The sequence below is a fragment of the Lytechinus variegatus genome, chromosome 4 (genome assembly GCF_018143015.1).
Source record: "Lytechinus variegatus isolate NC3 chromosome 4, Lvar_3.0, whole genome shotgun sequence".
NCBI classification, from domain to species: Eukaryota; Metazoa; Echinodermata; class Echinoidea; order Temnopleuroida; family Toxopneustidae; genus Lytechinus; species Lytechinus variegatus.
The window spans coordinates 37431132-37452930 of NC_054743.1; the positions used below are offsets into that span (position 1 = coordinate 37431132).

Genomic DNA, 21799 nt, shown 5'->3' on the forward strand with positions numbered 1-21799 from the left:
TAAGAAGTGGTGCTGCAAAGAACCACGAGGACCAGCTCAATCTTGCTGTTTCAGTGTTCCTTACTGTCCTCAGGAGAATAAGGTCTGCTTAATCAGTCATTCTACGAATTTTAATGGCTTTCAATGAAATGCTATGACAATATTTCATGTGCTGATGAGCATATTTCAGAAGTAAGCACTGTGCTTCAACCCTCTAAGAGAACAAAACACTAGTCCAGATGACTGGATGCCCTAGCCAAACTGCCATACCAAGTAGCTCGGAATGACCTTATCAATTTCTGTTTTTAATAAGCCAACTTGCCATATATCAATAGAGAATCTATTCTTACCTCTCCCTTGCGATGGTCCAGGATATCATAGCTCTTCTTCTTGTGTGTGGCTACAATCCCCTGGAACCTGATGTACAGAGAGTCAATGCCTTCAATCTTCACATCAGCGAGTCCACTCAGGCTCTCCATGGTATTGACCAAGTCAGCAATACGGGTCAGGCGGCGACAGAACGTGTCAAACTTGCCAAAGATGTAGTTCTCACTGTCATGGAAATACATATGCAAAAGGTTTAATACTTCATATTTCCTCACACTGGTAATACTCTGCCAAAATATTTACAGTGACTAATCGCAGCATAATCCCCACTATCACTATCACAACAATCATCACCAGCAGCATGATTATCATCATCATCACCATCACCATCATCATCAGCAGCATCACCATCATCATCATCCTCCTCCTCATCATCATCATCATCATCACCATCATCACCAACACCATCATCATCATCCTCATCACCATCATCATCATCATCATCACCATCACCATCATCATCATCATCACCATCATCACCATCACCATCATCATCATCCTCATCACCATCACCATCATCATCATCATCACCATCATCACCATCATCACCATCATCATCATCATCACCATCACCATCATCATCATCATCATCATCATCATCATTATAATCACCACCACCAGTATCATCATCATCATTATCAGTATCGCCATCATAACCACCATCAGTATCATCAATGGCAGCATCATATCTCCATCATCACCTCCATGACGATCATCATCATCTGTAGAATTATCTTGAGAATGTGTAGTCAATTTGTCACATTCTATGAGGTTGAACATTCAATTCCTGGATCATAGCGTTACATTTTCAAGCTTTTCTATCTTTGGGATCTGATACCAGCTTCTTTGCAATCATTTCTAAGAATTTATTCACATAAATAAACATTCAAATGATGATTATCTCACCTGAACTCAAACTGCCTTTCCTCTGGGGTCTCCTTCAGCCTTTCCTTCGTACGGTGGAAGCTCTTCTGGTATTCCTCATTGAGTTTGATGCAATCATTCAGGCGCTTCAGCAATACAGGCCTAATATAATAAATGACAGAGAACATATTCTTTGAAAGCCTTTAAATTCCTAATATTCAATCTTGTAATACAAAAGCAAAAGCAAACTCCCTTTGAAACACAGAATAATATGTCTCATCCTTCCAGACACTTACTTCTTTTACTACATTTTACAAGGATTCACCAGGGATGAGGTTACCAACACGTGAGAACTAATAAGTTGTCAGATCTGGCAACTTGATTGATTTTGACTGGCCGAGGAGCACACATGTTTGACTGTCAGAGCTGAGAATTTTTGTGAAAAGCTCTCCTGAATTCATATCATTATTTTTTTGATGGTGCCGGTTATTGTACCTGGCAGCTAAGAAAGCATGATTTCTTGTTAGTATGCAACCACAGGACTAATGGCTCAAGAACCTCTCCAAGGGACTTGGTAGTAAGGATAAATATGTCTTCTCAAAGGGCACTAACGCATTGACTGGGAATTGAACCCTGGTCAACAGATTGCAAGACCACCGCCCACCGCCCAACCAACTGAGACAGCACGCCTCCTAAGGACCCAAGGAAAGTATAAAATGTTAGATTTATTCCTTGAGTAATGGTTACCTCTCATGATCCCAGATCTTGGTAACATCCCTCTTGATATAAGCCTTGCAGGTAGTGATCATCTGGTTGGTGACCTTGACAAAGAGTGAGGTCATACGCTCCGAGGTGTTGTAGTAACGGGAGATGCTGTGTATCATACGAATGGCATTCATCAGGCTTGGAATGTGCTCGATCATCGCACTCTGTAATGATAATAATAATAAACATACATTGTAGAATTTATTATGGGTAATCTATCTGGTGAACTATTCAGGGGTGCAGCAGGAAAAAGGGGGACTAAGGAAATACACGTAAGATAGTATTTGCTTAATATGCTTTTGATTTTACTTGGTAAATCATAAATAAATGGAGAATATTGATCCATAGAAGTCAGTTCCCAGAGTATAGCAATATGGTACTGTATTGTGGTCCTGACTCTCATCTTTTAATAAGAGTCACATTTAAATCTTTGTTTAACACCAGTTGGTTTAATTTCTTAAATTTGTGCATCAATTTTTGTTTGGTCCCCTGTCAATGGTATAAAGACTGCTGTCTTATTTAGTGAGCTATGGTAGCCCCTTGAAAAAGACAGAGATCTCTGTTGGACTTAAGTTTTCGATACTGTTATAGATGTCCACCATACTACTTACAGGATCACACTTGACGAGAGGGCCAAAGAACTTATCCAGGGTGTAGAGATACTTGACATTATCCTTTGCCTCGTTAGCAGCATCAGTGATGCGACGATCCTGGGGGAAAGTATAAAAAATACATAAACTCTATAAGAACATTTTTTTATTCAGACACAGATATTTTCACAATACTTTAATAATAAACCTCTTGCAATTTTCAAATAAAAACATTCATAAAGGCATAATTACACAACTGATTGTAGTACTTTTTAGTATTGTACATAGCTACAGACACATTTCCAGTATTGCTGCCATCAAACTCAGAAAGATGTTTTTACGATATTTTTCCTTCATGACATCCAAAGGCAATAATAGTTTTTTTTTAATGGTTATATTTGATTTATTATTTGGTAATAATTTTTTGTTATTTTGAACAATGAATGTTTGAAAAACCTAAATATATTATCAACATATTGCGGAAGTTATTCATAAATGGTTCTCACCAGTTCTTTCCACTGCTTAAGGACCTTGGACTTGGCAGCGATCAGCACACCGACCACTGCCTTACATCTAGGGCTCTTGATCTGATCTAGGAGGCTGTTGAACTTTGACATGCGTTTCTTCCAGTGATCCAGCTCGGCTGCAGGACCGATGTCATCGGCTTCCTTTCGCATCTGCTCGCTCTCGGTCAATACCTGGACAATCTGCTTCAGCCACATCATACTCAGCTCCTCCAGCTTCTCAACAGTATCGGGGACAGAGGCTGTTCAATAATAGATTGTAATAATAATGATATAAAACATTATTACAGGCATTTCTGACACCAAGTATTCAAATTAAATGAGCATACGCATGAAAAATGAAAGCAACCTACAGAATATCATCTGGTGAATGGCTATCATCGCAAACGGATGATATTGATGGCCAATCAATTAAGATATTAAGTGTATTATCAGAAAGAAGTGAAGAATAATATAAAGGATATTATCATACAATTTATCTGCCTCAGTGATAAAAAGCTGATAATTCCTAATCATAGGGTATTTTTAATTCTTTATTGTAATTTTATCAATTTTTTTGTTATAAAAAAAAGTCTAGTTGACACTAAGATAACTATAACTTGTTGAATGGTATTCGCTCTTATTACTGCTTCTGAATACAGGGGCCCATTTCATAAAGAGTTACAACTGTTGTAACTTTGCCATTATGGCAACTACCATGGCAACAGGGCTCAGTAGCCAATCAAAATCAAGGTTACCAAGGAAGCTGCCATAATGGCAAAGTTACAACAGTTGCAACTCTTTATGATACGGGCACCAGGATTAATTTATTCTCTGATGGCATGGTAAGTATTTGAATCAGTTTACAACAAGATCAGAGCTGCCAACCCCCAAAAAGGAACATTTCAGTATTTTTTAAGCTGAAAATCAGTATTTCAGTGAGAAAATCAGTATTTTCAAAAAATACCATAGGACCACACATACAACTGAAACTTTAGAAATCAGTATTTTACATGAAACTATCAGTATTCTTCTCACTTTTCAGTACTAAATACTGAAAATCAGTACTACTTGGCAGCTCTGCAAGATTAGTCATCAATTCCCTCATAAGAACAACCACACTCAGAGGAGATTCAATAGCCTCACCTGCAGCGGTGAAGTCTGCAGCCGTTTTGAGTGAATCCAGCATGGTCTCTAGGTATTCATGCTCACACAGCTGCACCCTGCCGTCCATGTTAGAGGTCGCCGTACCAAGGCTGCCGACAAACTTCTCAAGCTGCTCAAAGAAATCAGACACCTGACTCTCGTCCTTGATCTCACCCCAATTCTAGAATGAAACAAAAATATATGTATATAGTTTTATTTCAAGAAGTACTGGCATTGACAGTACATTATTTATTAACACTTACAATAATTCTACAATACAATAATTCTGACAAAGACAAATACATGAATGAAGACTGGAGTACACTATGACCTACATGTAGGTCTGTGATATTAACAAGTGTTTAACAAAATATGGCAAATAAGGTATGAGGCTTGACTAAGATGTTGAATAAACATCAATAAATATAAAATAAAATTTTCCAGTCTGTAAAAATGTCATACCATGTGTAGGTTAAATAATGTCCAAACTAAGACATTAGAACATTAAAGATAAATTCCAGTTCTGGTAACGATCTCAAAATGACTTTTTACAGAATCTATGACCACCCAAGTGTCTGTTTGTATGAATGAAAAATATGTGCCAAAGGATTCTGGAAGAAATTGTGTAATTGCTGAGAAGTAAGCAAAATAAGTGCGGATTCGCTCACTTCCGTCGGGTCTTTATTCCAGCAATAATAATACACTGTCCCACGTGTGTTGGCGATCTTCAGTGTGATCGTATTTCAGCTTAGATTTTATGATTTCACAAAGTTCAGTTTATGTAACTGTACCAGATCTAGATCCACTATGATATAGTCATACTTAACCTTGGTTTTACAAACTTCCTCACGAAATTAGTGTTTTACTGCAACTACTATCATTTAGCTTTAATAACTATTTCTCAAGTTTTTGTAATGAGCAAGTTAAACAACAACTATGAGCTGGCTTGATAAAACAAGTTAATGAAGTGAAGTAAATATGGGTGTCAGGCATACAACAAGGTTTGTATTATGGAATAACCCAAATGATTACCTCCTGGAGTTTAAGAGCTGGCATCATGATCTTATCTAGCATCATCTTGAATCCTTGGAGGATCTTCCCGTTGGTACAGTCCATCATACCAAAGTTCACCTCGGCAGCGATGTTAGCCGGTGTGATGGCTTTGTTGGTAGAACGCAGGAAGAAATAGCACATACCATTCAAGCCTTCAGATGTACCTGGACAAGAAAATGAATTGGGAAGGTTGATGTCAGCAAGAAGCTTTTTTTAATATTAACTTGGTCTTTCCACAAGTAATCCATCATTTTTTATAATACTATTTAAGTCTAATTCTTTGCATTTACAGGCCTCCAATTTCAATGTTTTTAGCTCCAGGCAATATTTCCATAGGACATATTTCTATATTACAGTACCAATGGGAAAATGAATATGGGCACAAATAAAATTCAAGATGAATGAGAGATATCTAAGCCAGGGCCCCATCTTACAAAGTAGCAATTGATCCGATCAATCATAATTACCGACGGCCAGCAACGTTAACATCTAACTTTCATATTTGTTCAAAACATTTTCTAGATATGTTTATTCATACATTCATCATTCTCTTGAAGATTCTGTGTGATTCTCTATGTTTACTGAGGGGATTGTGCAAAGTTCCTGTGGATAAAATTATGGTATGGATGTATTTCATTACAGTTGAGATTGATTGGATCAATTGCAACTCTTTGTAAGACAGGGCCCAGTCAATACTGTAATTCACTATGTTTTGTGTTCAGTGCCCTTTAAATGGCGTACATTAGGTCATAACGTACCGGTGGTAAGGAAGAGCTTCTTCTGTGTTGGTTGAGTGATAACGCTGGATGTATCTGTCCTGGAATACAAGGTGTCTCGACTCGTAGCCTCCTGGTAGAAGAACATCAGCTTGCGTGGTCCATCCTGCGCAAAGAACTCACCGATCATGTCAAACTTATCATCTCCAAGCAAGAAGTCCTCCACTTGAGATAGTTCCATGTTCAATGCCTCAGCAAGCTAGATACATCAAAATTAATAATACCTTTATTTACATTTTGCATTGTGATTGTTTCAACTCTGCTTTTGTATTAAATTTGTTGACCATTGAATTTCTAATGAAATGTCAGGATTACTATGTCTTCAATAGGTTTAGTGACTGGAAGATTGAACCCACTTGGATGAATAGTAAAGAAGAAACATTAACAAAAATTCAGATGTTGACTTAGAAAATACATTGTCTGTCTTGATTATCTTCACAGACCATCTATTCTTTGAAAATAGAATATCATTAAACGTATCTTTATCATACTTCATTTTAGAGCCATTTCAGAATATACTTACACTTGAGAACATGAAGGCATGTCTGCTGTCCATCTGGAAGGGGAGAAACCACATGAGAAAGATGTGTTATTTTAATAGTGAATAGTGTCACTGGATTACACATTGCATTTCATCTCCAAATTTGCCAAAAATTAGAATACAAGTGCTTCCAATGTTTACATATTTCTTCATTCAGATTAAGCATTCAGAGCAGACAAGTTGATGACCAACACATTGATTCATCTGTATAAAGCAATCAGTTTGATACACCGATAAACCTCAAGTTTATTATCTCCTTTTCCTAACTAGTACTATACATTAGGGCTGAACAATCTTAAAGAGTTTGTGGGATATGCAAGTATATTTTAAAAATATACTAAAATGTCAACAAGCTTTGGACTTGAAAACTTATTTTTCATTCATTGCCTAATTCTCAAGGCAAATGTTGACAGCCTTTTTGCTTGTCATATTCTTGAGGGGTTTGTGTTGATCCATTCTATTCTACCTCGAGGGTCAACTATTTTTCTGTACAAGAACAAATTTTGGACAATACAAACCCCCATTGAAAAAGACCTGTATGGGCTTGTCAATCTTCACAATTTTATGAAATATTAGGATTTTAAGATTTTCTTAATGACCCCAGACTTTTATTATGCAAATTCATAATGGCACGAAAGGAGAACATTGTAAGAATAAAGAAAAAAATCAGATTGCCTTACCGCCGTCTTCCTTTCATCTCTATTAGCCTTGGCTTGCTTTGCCATCTCCTTCATAGCCTCGGATGACATCACTACATTCTTCTTGACCATGGACTGGAAAGTCATAAAAGGAAATAAATAAGATGTAAATATGCCTGACAAAAATAACAAATATTGCAGATTTTCCCTGGGGTGATGAGACAGGTCTCCCATATCAGATTTTGAGGGAAAAACATGATGTACATAATTCACCTAGTGATCTCTGGTCCAAATTCAAACAATGTTATTGGAAAATGATGTGACTACAGTGTATACTATGCAAAATGGATGACTCTCCCATTCAAATTTTTGGTTCATTCTGAACCAGATATAACTTTTAAAATAATTGTAAGCTTTGTTGTCCTAGGAAATACATTATTTAAGACTTAAATTCGAACTAACAAATAAAATGAAATACTTGATGGGGAAAAGTGAAAGTCAAAATAAAAATTGCAGGAACATTTAATTGTATACATGTATGCATGAGCACTACCAAAGTTGATGAAATGAACATTGTGAAGATGTTAAATTAATTCTACAATATTGAAATGAACTTTGATCAAAGTTCTATCACTAATTTTCAAAAATACAACAATTCATAATACATGTACATATACAGAAAGCACACAACATTTTGCAACAAGCTTTCATTCACTATTACATGTATGTGAATATCAACAAATTCCAATCTTAAGGGGCGCACATAGTCGCATGTCTCAAACTATATGTGCACTGCAATTTGATAAACACATAAGTCCTACATGTATAATAATAACTTTGCTTTTGGTCTTTATAAGACAAAAAAATAGAGGAAAAAGAAATGCAAAGATTGTGACTTGGGGAAAAGGGATGTCACAGCAATCAGAAGCAACAGCAAAATACAGTGCTCTGCAATATACAGAATCTATACACTAATAAATATTCATTGGAGTGAAAAAAAAGGATATGTAAATTGAGTTTTGTGCACAAAAAATATAAGGGGAAAAATCATTTAAAGAGTGTATAGTGCATACATTGTATTTGCATTCTAAAAAAAAATAGCTCAGCATTCATATAAAACATAATGCAATACAAGAATAAATTGATTTATTTTATACAAAAAAATGCAATACTAGAAAATGGTACTCAAATAAAGTATACAGGTGAATTGTGATAATGGTGTTCATCTAATGATCTAAGTAGTAACAAGCACAGCACTTTTATGAGCAAGTACAGGTAGTCCTCATCTAAACAGGCAACTAAAACTCATTCTGTGTCTAAACATAGCATTGATGGACTGACAGTGATGCAAATTCGAATCCAATTATGAAACTAGTCAGCAGACTGCGACTATGGATGATATTCTCTGAAATGTGCTTTACAACAACAGAGTAACATTAATCTTCAGCTTTACATGTCAACTACGAGGCCCTACTCCTTACATTTTTGTTCTCCACCAATCTTTAATTCATCCTACATAAATCTGAAAAACTGACATATGAATATAGATGTAGATAGATTAGATAGATAGATACATAGATAGATACATAGATAGATACATGTAGATAGATAGATAGATGTAGATATATCAAAGGTTTAACCCATGAAGGGCCATAATGAGGCAAAATAACAGAGACAAAATAAAGGAGAGAAAATGAGAAAAAAGGACGAGAGAGAGGGGGGGGGGAGCTGAGCAGACTGATAGCACCTGCACTATTTCCCATAGCACTATCTATTCTGACACTACTATTCACCCATCGTTATGAGAGGCATGCAAGTAGTGTCATTTCTACGCCTCTGGCAGCTGGAAAGCATGTGTTGCTAAGGAAGCTATCTGGTTGTTATGGATGTGAAATATCAACAATACTATAAAAGCACCTTCAAGTTCCACTAAAAAGAAAAAATAATGACCTACAATGATCGATGCATGACATGCTTTTAACAGTTCACCCATATGGAATAATAAACACTGTCAAGTACAACATATTAAACTGCAGATCTAATGTCTAAACCTGTACAGCATAATACTGCAATCAATCAATATTTTCAAAGCCTACAGCCACCCCCAAAGTATTACATTGCACATGTATGTCAAAGTCAATAAAACTCGGCCCCAGGAGATATAGTATGAAAAGAAATTGCATGATTAAAAGCAATTAGTATAGAGAGCAATAATGAGTATACATTTTGCCAAATGCCATCATGCATTTATAGAAATGAGAACAAAAGCCATGAAGAAACATTTTCTAAATAAATTCATTACGGTATTTGGAACACAAAATTTTGAGTTCCATCACTTTTTACCAAACAAAAGAATAATTGACATTTCTGTAACTGTGTATTGCATGATAATGTAAATGAGAGGAGGGTGGAGCTAATAATTTGGTGGAAAGAGAGTATTGAGCTGGATGTGACTATTTTAATTTTTCTTTTTAGCATATTCATGCAATGCAGACGCAGTGGAATGACTGAGGGGGAAAGTCTAACATACTTGGCGTCTGGCTCTGACATAATCACTAGTGTGCCCGTGTAGGTCTCCACCAGGCTGCAGTGATATGGAAACACGAGCACCCTTCTGTGACCCTTGACCCTAGAGAATAGGGTGAAAGGTCATTATACAACTATATATATACAAACAAACATTTACGGTATCCATCCATGCTATTTTGAAATGGCTACAAACTTAAGAAAAACATGTAAAAAACAATAAGCAACTATGAGACCATTTGTCAGACTACCATCAATTCAAAGAATTTTTTAGAAATAACATACAGGGAACGTTACATCTAAAGAATATTTAATCATGCTTTAACAAAATAATCAAAGGAGACTAACAATGATCTTAGAATAATCAATGAACACATTGCATACAACACTGGGGAAATGACAGGAAGTCCTCTTGCTAGTACTACATGTACATGTGAAGGAATATATTGATCAAAAATGCACTCTGCCACCTGAAGTCATCAGAGTATCTATAAAATAGAACAAATTTTCTAAGCACATTTGCATTTTATATAATGAAGAAAACATTTATTTCTCAAACGTAAAATATAGGATTTTTTTAGCAATAAGGTATCAGTTTGTATGTGAACTATGGAGACTAATCAAATATTGACCGTCTTCTCCACAGCCTATGGCTGTATCAAAAGAGCTAATGGTTGCCCAATGAGAAAAGTCTATTGACCGAGTATCCGGCAACTGTACACCTTAGTGTCCAAACAATGGAGTCTAAACAAACAAGTCAATATTTGAACCTTGATCAAGTCTGAAATCAATGGGGCATGATAAAAAATATATATTCAATTGTTACAGTTCCTGAAGACAATAAAGTTGCATTATTTTCCTCACCAGCTCATTCAAATGAACGTAATTTTATACAGTAACAGACGATCCTATAAATAAAATTACTAATACTAAGGAATAAAACCTGCAATTTCACATCCTATTTGTTTAAAATGGGGATGTGGAGCAAAATTCTTTATAGTTTTACAATACACCAATAAAAAAATTACAAAATATAAGGTCTTAAAACCATAACAAAGCACTATAAAAAAAATACATACAAATTGTGAAATTCAAAACTTGTGACACACTTTGTACGGTACATGTAGCCAAAATATTGTTACACAAGAGGGTTTCATGATAAACGGCAACAGTCAGCAAAGTGCAAGTGCTTTTATAGTTTGACATTAGATTCAACTTACCGGGCCTTTGTTTGCATGCTGATATTTAAAAAGAATACAAAATATTCAACTCATTAATTTTCTTCACACAAATTCTCAAGTGGCTTTAATTTAAATTGGTTGAATATTAACCCAATATTCAAATAATACTAAGATTAGGCAAGAATAAAATGTCTCCAAGAAGATAGAACACAGTGCTGCATAAAGAGTCTTCAAGTCAACTAGGATCTTAAAATCTAAAGGAGATATTCACTGCCTTTTGCTGGACATTGTCCCCGGACATTGATATTGCAAGATTTCTTTGTGGGGGCAATTTATGTCAGAAATTGAGGTAATTTGCTTTTTATTCTACTTACTGCTGGGCCTGCTCCTCTGCGCGCTGGGGCAGCACCAGGCTTCTTCTTATCCTGTTGCTTTGTTTCTGCATCTTTCTCTGCTGTAATGAAAATAAATTACAAAATAGTCTAGTATAAAATTGGCTTTCATGTTGACTTAATAGTCAGGGGGAAAAATGCTAACTTTTAACTGAAGACCCACTGGTAAGTCATTGATAAAGCAGGAAGAAATCAAAGTGGCCTGAAGACCGTGCCCTGCAGCATGCCTGACTGAACTCTGGCTGGCTTGGAACTTGTACTTGACTGAATTTCTGAAAATTCTTGTTTCTTTTGAGTGTTTTGTATCTGATTTTTTTCTGCCCTCTATATCACACTTTCAAAAACTTGAAGGTAAGCAGTATTTCATAAATTGTTGGAAAGAAATGTCAAAAAATATTAGGCCTATTGACCCTTCAGTTCACAATAATTAGTGCTATTTCATGCCTCAAGTTCATTAGTACACGTATGTGTGTCATGTGTTGAGAAAATCTCAACTCAAGAAAAAGACGAGTGTCGACATTCACACCATGACAGTTGGAAAATGGAACATGAAAAATAAATCTTACATTTCCCTCATCTGAAATGGTCTACCTTTAAAATAACATCTAATACATTTGATAAACTCTCCTTCATAAAGTTAAACTGTTTATTGATTTTGTTTATCTTCTTATTTTTAGAAATCTCGTGCTAATCATAAATAAAACCCCCCCCCAAAAAAAAAAAAAACAGGCAACACTCCACTTTTGCTTTATTTCACATTTTTAATAGATCTTGATCTAACTCATAATTTCATTAAACTTGTGCTAAGCTTAAGGATGTCATCCCATTTTCCAACCTCCTCTACAAAATTAACTAATTTTATATTTACTGCCATTGGTTTGTTTTATTTTTATTAGCAATTTCTCGAGATCTAACTTCAACTCACGTTTCGAGGTGCTAATCAAAGGAGGTGCAACTTCTTGATCGGGTTTCGGAGAATCAGCCTTATTTGCCTCTTTCTCACTCGGTCCTCCATCTGTGGCAGTGGTGGCTGCCTGTTCTGTATCTGCCATCGTTGACAATTCACAAAATGAAACTGTCTCTAACTAATATAACACATAAATATGCATTATTTTTCTGAAAATGTTAATCACAAGTTCCAATGCAATACGTTTCGCAGGTTAATGTTTTGTTGACACAGGGCCGCAAGAAGTCGACGGTAATTCTTCAAAGTCTTCGCCTGTGCGGTCGGGCGCAAGTTACGCTGCAAACCGGTAGCTCAGCTCGCGAGCTCGTCGTATCGGGAAGACAGACCTAATTGATATGCAAATTGATTGGGTCCATTAACAAAACTTATATTCTTCCGCCGACTTCCCAACATCTTTCAGAGTGAAAGGCAGAATAAAAACAATTTATCTGAACAAATGTAATCCGTTTACGTAAAAATACATGTAAATTAGGTTGATGATATTTTGTGACTGTGCTAATCAGCAAAGAGGTATTTTTTTAGCACTGATTTGGTGTTATATTTCATGCGGAGTACCCATATTGACGAATCGATTTATCATTCCGCAGAAAGTTACGGTCGTCATGGTTGCGAAGTACGCCAAGCGGAATTCTCGTAACAGGTGTAAAATTACATCGTTCGTGGTCCCCATCGCATATCGCGATCGTCGTGTTTTGCTTCTGGTTTTTGACCGGGTGCAAAAAGTTGTTCGTTTTCTTCAAACAAATATAAAAAGAAAATTGTTTTCGCGCCCCTATGAAGAATAGAATATGACTTTTTCTGAAAAAATTACAGGAGTACATAGATGGAGTATGAAGTTACGGAAATACTAGTAAAAAAATACCCTCCCTCCTCTCTCTATCCATCTCCCCCGTCTCCTTCTCTCCTCCCCCTCTTCAACCTTACTATTCAATTCCCTTTTTTCTCTCTTTTTCCTCAATTCATTCTTCATGTTCTTTATTCCAAATCTTTCGTCATGCTGTCACTAAATAGGCTCATTCCTGGTCCTTTCCTTCCTGTTACCCTTCAGTATATGTTTTCTACATTTTGATAATTGAATCACACAAGCGCCGGCGTTTCAAATAAATTTTCGGTTTAGAATTTTAGATATCCTCATAATTTAAAGAAATGCAGCAATCAATTGCATGCATTTACAACCTTTATTTGCTCTTTTAATCTAACCAGCATGTTGACAAAGAAATTGGTGCATAATTTTCTCTGCGACTTAGTATGGGTAATAGGAAACCAATCAGATCCTTCGCTTTTTTATGATATATACTAGGGGGAAGGGGCACGCCGGTCCGTGCCACCCCCCCCCCCCCCACTGAGAGCCATATATGTAATGTTTGTAGTGGAAAAAGTCGGGCATACGATTGTCAAATCTTTCGTGACATAAATCACATTCATTCGGGAGCGAATACCTTTTGTGGGGGGGGCGGCTTGTCATAGAAATTATCTTTGCCCCCTTTAATTCCTGGAGCCGCTGGATTAAGATCTTTTTATTCACCAGGGTAGCCAATTCAGCTCTTCAGCAATGTATAGATTACCCTTCTCCATGCCTTTTTCTATTCTAAACTGCCGGATGCCTGGCAAGAGGGTGGATGGAAGGTCCCATTTTTATGACTCGGCTCAGGATCAAACCTATGACATCCCGATCAAAAACACAGAGGTGTGAGTTGTCACAAATAAAAAGTCTGAAATAGAAAGAGCTCCCATACTTTTTGTAAAGAAAGTCCAAAATAAGCAGAAAATTGAAACAAAACAAAATCTGAAATCAGCTAAAAATCTGAACTCTCACATCCCTGAAAACATCATAGGCCATCAAATATATAGCCAGGGCGGATCCAGGATTTTCCAAAAGGGGGGCATTTTTTACAGAAAAAAAAACCTTCCCCCAAAAAAGTCTTGACTATCCCCACTTGCATATGCACGACATACTCCCCTAACAAATCTCAAAAGGGGGAGGGGGCACGGGCTGGGTGCGCCCCTACATGGATTTGCCACTGTATTTTTATACCACTCCCTCCATTTCAAACGTGTGAGTTTCATTGGAAAAAGGGAAAGAAAGAGAACGATAATACAGAAGTGAAATGATACTGGGATTTGCATGTATAATTATTAATAATATCCCAAACTTATTGACATGTAAATGAAGAAAAAAAAGCGAAAGCGATATGGAAACAAAAATCAACCACACACACGCACATAGGAAATCACAGAAAAGAAAGTAAAAGGATGAGAGGAAAGGGAAAAACAGAACAGGGGAGACAATGAATAAACAGCAGACCGAAGACGGAAGTAAAAATGAAATGAAAATGCTAGTAGAAAAAAAGAAAATCTGTGATTGCCCACTAATGATCTCTTTACACACAATTAACAATAGAAAACAGAATGACAAAGAAACCTAGAATATCATATCCTACATCTTTCTTTATTCATTTAATGAACTGTTTCATCTTCTTGGAAGAAATTATTTTCTCCAAAGTTTACAAATGAATCATGAAATAAGGCAAAGTACTACTAAATGTCAAGATACATGTATCATACTTGCAACAAAAAACATTAACCAATAGTTAAAGTATCATCAATATAACAAGGTTTTGATAAATCCATAACATTTTCTTACAAAGGTGGGTTGTGAACATTATTCAATTACTGATATTTTGGGGGTAAAGCATTTTACCTTCCATTTCTTTTGAATCCATTGAATAGAAAAGAAATATCCCCTAGGTTTTTTTCTAATTACAATCCAAAACACACAATCTGAAACACGATCTGTTAGTGTGTCATATCCTGAAAATTTCAGGACTGCCAACCTGAAAAGGAACATTTCAGTATTTTTGAAGCTGAAAATTAGTATTTCGGTGAGGAAATCAGTATTTTAAAAAATATCATAGGACCACACATACAACTGAAACTTTAAAAATCAGTATTTTACATGAAACTATCAGTATTCTTCTCACTTTTCAGTACTAAATACTGAAAATCAGTACTACTTGGCAGCTACGTGAAATACAAGAATAAATTTCATGATGATGCAATGTCAATAAATAAGAAAACCCTCTAACTCCACAAGCAGTCCCACTTTAAGACACTGTAAAATCAATACCCATTTTACATGAATTCCTTCTTCATGATATTTCCAATTTAGAATGTTGAACAGATAAAGCGGCTATACTATTCTTTAAACCCTGTGTGAAGCTTGGTAAAAGTTCAATGATCTGAATTATGTTGAACTATTTAAGCTTCCTATTTGAAATAACAGTGTAGTGACAAAAACAAAAACATTTAGAGTTTTATGCTGCAGAATATTTCTATCCGTACTACTGCAGCAATATAACGATGCTCTAAAGATCCTGTTACATCATATAATTTAAATAAACCACAATTTCATTAAAATGAACAATTAGCTGCAAAATGAACATATTATGCACCATTATAAGAACATTATTGGATGTCAATAGGCTAACACATATTTCAAATCATGGCCCTTTAAGAGATGGGAATTTAATGTTAGCCTTTTTTCCAACACAAAGTGGGAGGGGGCCATTAGATTGTGTACATCATAATGAGAACATGAAATTGTTTCAACAACAGCAATTACAAATGGATATCATGGGGTCAATACACAAAACTTACTGATTGTACATTTGATTTTCATGATTTTGAAACATAGGAGAAACATTAAATCCATACACAATGTAACCCTGGATAAAAGAAGAATCATTAAAAAATATACTTATCACAGAATCAATCTTTACATAAAGTCTCGATGTGTACAGTTTACATTTTCAAAAAAATTGTAAACCATCATTGCTTATGTGATTTTCCATAATTCAAGCAAATCAATGTCTTCTATTGATATTACTTGTTAAATCATAAAAAAAAATCTTTCTCCTGTCATATACATGATCATGCACCAGTAACTGGTACTGGCAATCATCTGATTAAAGCAAATATGAAAGGAATGTTGATATGATATTGCATTGACAATCAGCTGTTCTCAATCTCATTAATGTTAATGTCCCACCTCTTCGAGGTCCAAGAAAAATGTTTTTGAAAACACATGAAACATTACCTCAGAATAAAAATCAATGGGTTACACTTCGTAATTCCGAAGGTTCGTAATTCCGAAACACGTAAATTGTCTATATCTCGATGTTCGTTAATCAGAAAACATAAAAGGGTTCGTTAATCCGATCATTTGTGGCGTTATTCCAAAGGTTCGATAATCCGAAAACAAAATAAGGTTTGATGCTCCGAAGGTTCATAAATCCAAAAACTAAATAAGGTTCGTTGTTCCGAAGGTTCGTTAATCATTTAGTTTTCGGACTAACAAACCTTCGGAATTGCGAACCTCATTTCATTTTCGGACTAACAAACCTTCGGAATTACGAACCTTCGGAAATACAAACCTTCGGAATAACGAACCTTCGGAATTACGAATGAATGCGAAATCAATGGATACCAATGAGTAGTTTGCAAAACTCCCCTGAGCTAATCTAAATGATATGGTCAACACACATTAGTGCAGTCTTGGACATAACATAAATGAACAAAGATTGGAATAAATCAACACATTAATCAATAAATATTTAAATAATCTACAAACAAATCTAAAAATTAATATATTCATGATTATGGCTTTGTAACTTAATTTGTAGACATAGTTTCTCTGAGAACAAATTTCAAAAATTCAACATCATATTATACATACAAAATGGCTTCTATGGTGGGTAAAAATTTATTTTCCACCTAATTGAATCTATCAACCCTGAGAATAAATTCAAAATAATCTCTATTGTTGAAAAGGAAAGTCAAGGAAAAAAAATCAAGGAATTTTCCCCAAGAAATGTAAGATGTAATACACTCTGCTTGACATAGATATGAACTATCAGGTGGGTAAATTTGTTATATCATCCTTACTAAAATTACACCAAATATCCTCATGATTTGTTGATTGCCTTAGACCAAACCAAATTACAAATTTAGTTTTCCCATTGACAGTGACACTAAGTACTGACATTCTGATTGAGATTGGAGTTTGAAGATGCCCCCCTCCCAACAATAGTTTTCAACATTTTCAACATATAATTTCCTTTAATATCTAACCTTTCATATGGCACAAAATATAGGTAGGGGCGGTTTTCACGATTTTTGTAAAAATTCATATCCAAACTAAGCTCCTTTTTGTAAAAATTCATATCCAAACTAAGCTCCTTTTTGTAAAAATTCATATCCAAAACTAAGCTCCTTCCATATTTCGGGGCTCATTGGCGCCACTTTAAAACCAACTCTAAATTCATTAATAACCTCTTCTTATTTTATGACCGTAAATTCACATTACCAAGAATTTCTTGTTCTGAATAGGCAGGTTTTAAAAACATATAGAAATTAGAATACAGGGAGCATACATGCATTTTGTCAATATGGTGGATGGTGGAACTGATCATATGGCAGTTTTCAAAATAGATCTAGCAGCAGTAGAAAAAACATTTGAAAAAAAATCTTCATATTTGCAAAAAAGAAAATAGATGATCCAAGTCATGAATCAAGATACAATTAATGTGATTGTTACAATTGATAGTAATACTTCAAACAAACCTTAACATCTGGATCTAAAATCAATTATTTTTTTTTCAAATATAAGGCACTGAAGATCTCTTGAATTGCATAATTCACTACTGGAGTTGAATACTTGTATCACACACATGTTCATTAATGCTACATGTATATGTTGTAAAGTATTTCAAAAAATCAATAATATCCTCCAAGGCTAACTTAAAAAAAGTGTTTTTTGTGCATTTCATTCCTTTATCTTCAATCATGATTCTAAATTCTAAATACATGGGTTGTAAAACACACAAATTTACTAAAGCGTTTCTTATTTCCAACTGCTTGGTTAACACAATATTGACAGGTTAAGAGTTTTAAGGCTTTATGGGAAGAGCAATGTACTCTTCAATTTCTCGTTTCCTGCTTGTGAAAGAATAATTTACTAACTTGGCGTGGAGTATGGCATTAAAAAAAACAAGAGTTACAATAATCAACAACACCAGGAATCCATCAAGGACAATGAGATCTTGGAAAAATAGATAAAAATAAATGGCAAGAAATCAATAAAAGAACATACCAAAATATTTTGAAATTATCTGTTGAAATGAGAAATTACAATAAAATATTTTTAAAATATAGAAAAAGTATCAACACAAATATAAAGTTATCGTGTCTTTTACATCTCATTCAGAACAAATATTCTCACATTCTCTTTGAAAATCCTTCAAATTCCCTGCCCTTCCCCACTGAAAAAATGCTAGAACTTTCTATTTGAAATCTTAAAGTCTCAAAATATAGACGTAAACTTCTCAATAAAGATATTTCAGAACCAGATTCGACAACACATAAGTATGAAAATGTAGACAATTGATTTAAAAGTGAACTTTCAACTTCCCTTCATGTAGAGAAATTAGAAATAAAACATAATGAAACCTGCTTTTTCAAATGTTTACATATTCTAAGAAGTATAAAACAGTTGACACTAGAAAACATCTTTAATCTTTTTTGTTTTTGTTTTACAGCAACAAAAACAATGATAACATAATTAATAAAAAATATATGAAAATTCAGTATGAAAATTTCTATTTTTCTATAGTTGTTGAATGAGAAAATTGAATGTACTAAGTTGCTTCCATTTTTCTTTTACTTTCAAGTTAAAATAGTAAATTCTAATATTATCTTACTCAATATCAATTGCATTCTAACACCCTGTCATATAAAGTACTATTTTAATTGCATCTGCAATTGGTCATTGTCCTTATAACTAAATCTAAAATGAGTCAAATTTAGTAATAAAAGATATCTGAAATCAAGACCATGAATGATTTCATTGTACATCCATTAATATTAAACCCTCATTAAAAAGAAATCAAATCTGTAACAACATATTAGTTGTTTGATACATTTTCTTTCTATTAAAAAAAACCCATAAATATCATATCCTAATTTTGGATAAGTAAAACTGGCTCTTGCTTTGCAAATATCCCTCATATTCATTTAATCAACACATTCAGAAAAGAAAAGAAATTTCAAAAAATTAATTTGATTTTATCAATGGCCTATGGTAATGGAAATATTAAATGAAAATTGATACCAAAAAAGGCAAAAAAAGAAAGACAAACTCTCTTTGTCACAATATACATCACACAAAACTTTTACAAAATGTAATTTGATTTACAAAGCTCTTTTCCTTTTTCATTTACTTAGGTATGCATATAAATTTTCAAAAAAATAAAATCACTTTGATAGCTTGAAATGCCATGGCACTGAAACAAGTTGTAAAAGATTACCTTTGCAACTTCCTCTGCATATGCTTGAATAATTAATAGATTTATCTTGAAATCAACAATAAAATGTGATATCTTTATAGCATCATACTGCATAGTTAAAGGTCCGTGGGCAACAGTTATAGGAGTGGGTGGGCAGTATTCTTAAAAATCTCGAAAAAAATTCCCACGGCCATTTATTTCTCTACTCATTTTATATCCTGTGGATTTCTAAGTTGTTACCATAAAAAGAACAAAGAAAACATGATATGCACTTGCCATCTTCTTGAAAAAAATGCCACATGATCACATATTTGAATAAACAATCAGTGGTGCTTGACTAGTGAGAGGTGAATATTATAAGATACCACGACATAACTAATCCTCCTTCAAAAGAACATATCTAAACATTTTCCTGAAAAGGGAGAATATTCATAAAAACAATAAATATACACAATATATTCAAATATATAAGTCTTAAAATATTTTTCAAGTCTTAAAATATATTTTTCAAATCGTGACCCACACACTCTCACAACAGTGCTCAAAGAATAACAATCAAAATCATTAAGGCAATAAAAGCTTATTACATGACCAATCATTGCACATAAAGCTGATAATTTGTGAACAAAAATATTTCCAATATTTTCTTCTTTTTTTTATAATCAAGTGATATTTTCTTCGGTCCATGCACATTCCACAGTTGTCAAAGTAATTATGGAGAATTTTTCATTTAGTAGTCTAAAGACTTTTTTTGTTACCAGAATGGACTTGTTTTATATTTTTGAAGATAATACACTATATCTTAATGAATATATCAAGAATGCTATTTGAAAAAAATAATTGTTTAGTTTCCCACATAAAAAAATGTTAACATTTGGCATGAATTCACCTTTGACTAATGATCTAGCTAGCCAACATAGCATAGATTTTGGAGGAAAAAAAATTAAGATATACAAGAATGCTTGTTTCTTTGATAGAGACAAGATAAAATTAAGTACACTGAGATTATTGCATATATATTGTTTGAGAGATTTCTCCAAAGTATGGTTAGTTATGAGGCATATAATACTAGAAAAAAATATAGTTAATTTGGCAATATAAAAAAAATAACTCTCAATACTAATGACTACATCTAATTTTCTTGCTTTTTTTTCTCAAATTCATTTATTTGATGAAGAACTGTTGTAAGATGTTCTTGAAATTTTCATTTCAAGTCCTCTGGATCTGCATTTTAAATGCATTACTTACAGTATGTGAGAAAACAATACTCGACTTGTTATTTTCTCACCTTTTTATTAATTTTTTCCAAATAAAACCAATCGTAAAGGGCGATTTATTTATTCATATATGAAAGACATGTCCTTTGAAATTTGTAAATAAGAGAATCGTTAACTTGAAAGATCAATAATAGCACTGTTGGCTATATTCGAAATAAGTCTTTACTCGTCAATATGATCAGTACATGTAGGCACATTTTAAAATGTATCGTATCTCAAAGATATCCCCATTCAAATCCAAACAAAATCAGATTTAAAACACACACACGAACAATAATGAATATATCTTATGCTTGAAAAAACAGATAAGAGAGTACTGACCTGAAATAGTGTTCAGTATCAAGGGTATCGAGAGATTAAATGAAAGCCATTTTTCATATGAGGTATATACTATCTATATAAATTCTAAATACCACAATCATATCACAAGTTTACAACAGTATAAAGCGTAGATACCAGAATAGATAAGTTAGAAATAGTTTTTGAAAATACATGTGATAAAACACATGGAACTAAATCTAGAAAAGCTGGTGATATTGAATAATCCTAAAAGTAGAATCTAAAAAGAAATCAGCAAAATATCTTTCTTTGACAAAACATGGAAGATAAGCACAACTTACTAGAAAAATAGAAATTAATAACAATCAGCTATTGCAAAAGAAAAATGAACAAGCACACCCATGTATACTAAAACCAAACTTGACAAAATCAAGCCAACTCTCAAAGATGTTATATTCTAACCATTTTCTTCAAAATCATGTTTAAACTAATGAATCTTTGAGAATCTGTATTAACAAGTCACATACTACCTACCACAAGAATGCCGTTTTCCTTTTAAAACTCATAATTTTCTTATACCTTTCACGAACAC

The 21799-nt window shown here is 34.1% G+C and overlaps 1 protein-coding gene across 1 annotated transcript in view; it reads right to left on the reverse strand.

Moving 5' to 3' along the window:
- The window catches only part of LOC121413974 (dynein heavy chain 5, axonemal-like), a 90371-nt gene extending 77720 nt beyond the window's left edge, over positions 1 to 12651 (reverse strand). Inside the window, exons 1-13 of the mRNA XM_041607002.1 lie at positions 12267 to 12651; positions 11324 to 11403; positions 9773 to 9871; positions 7285 to 7377; positions 6587 to 6619; positions 6046 to 6262; positions 5267 to 5451; positions 4235 to 4415; positions 3092 to 3351; positions 2607 to 2705; positions 1978 to 2159; positions 1273 to 1392; positions 330 to 531 (exon numbers count right to left, since the gene is read on the reverse strand). Coding sequence (XP_041462936.1) covers positions 330 to 531; positions 1273 to 1392; positions 1978 to 2159; positions 2607 to 2705; positions 3092 to 3351; positions 4235 to 4415; positions 5267 to 5451; positions 6046 to 6262; positions 6587 to 6619; positions 7285 to 7377; positions 9773 to 9871; positions 11324 to 11403; positions 12267 to 12393 — 1878 coding nt within the window. The 5' untranslated portion in view covers positions 12394 to 12651. The remainder of the gene's footprint in view (positions 1 to 329; positions 532 to 1272; positions 1393 to 1977; positions 2160 to 2606; positions 2706 to 3091; positions 3352 to 4234; positions 4416 to 5266; positions 5452 to 6045; positions 6263 to 6586; positions 6620 to 7284; positions 7378 to 9772; positions 9872 to 11323; positions 11404 to 12266) is intronic.
- Positions 12652 to 21799: the final 9148 nt, after the last annotated feature.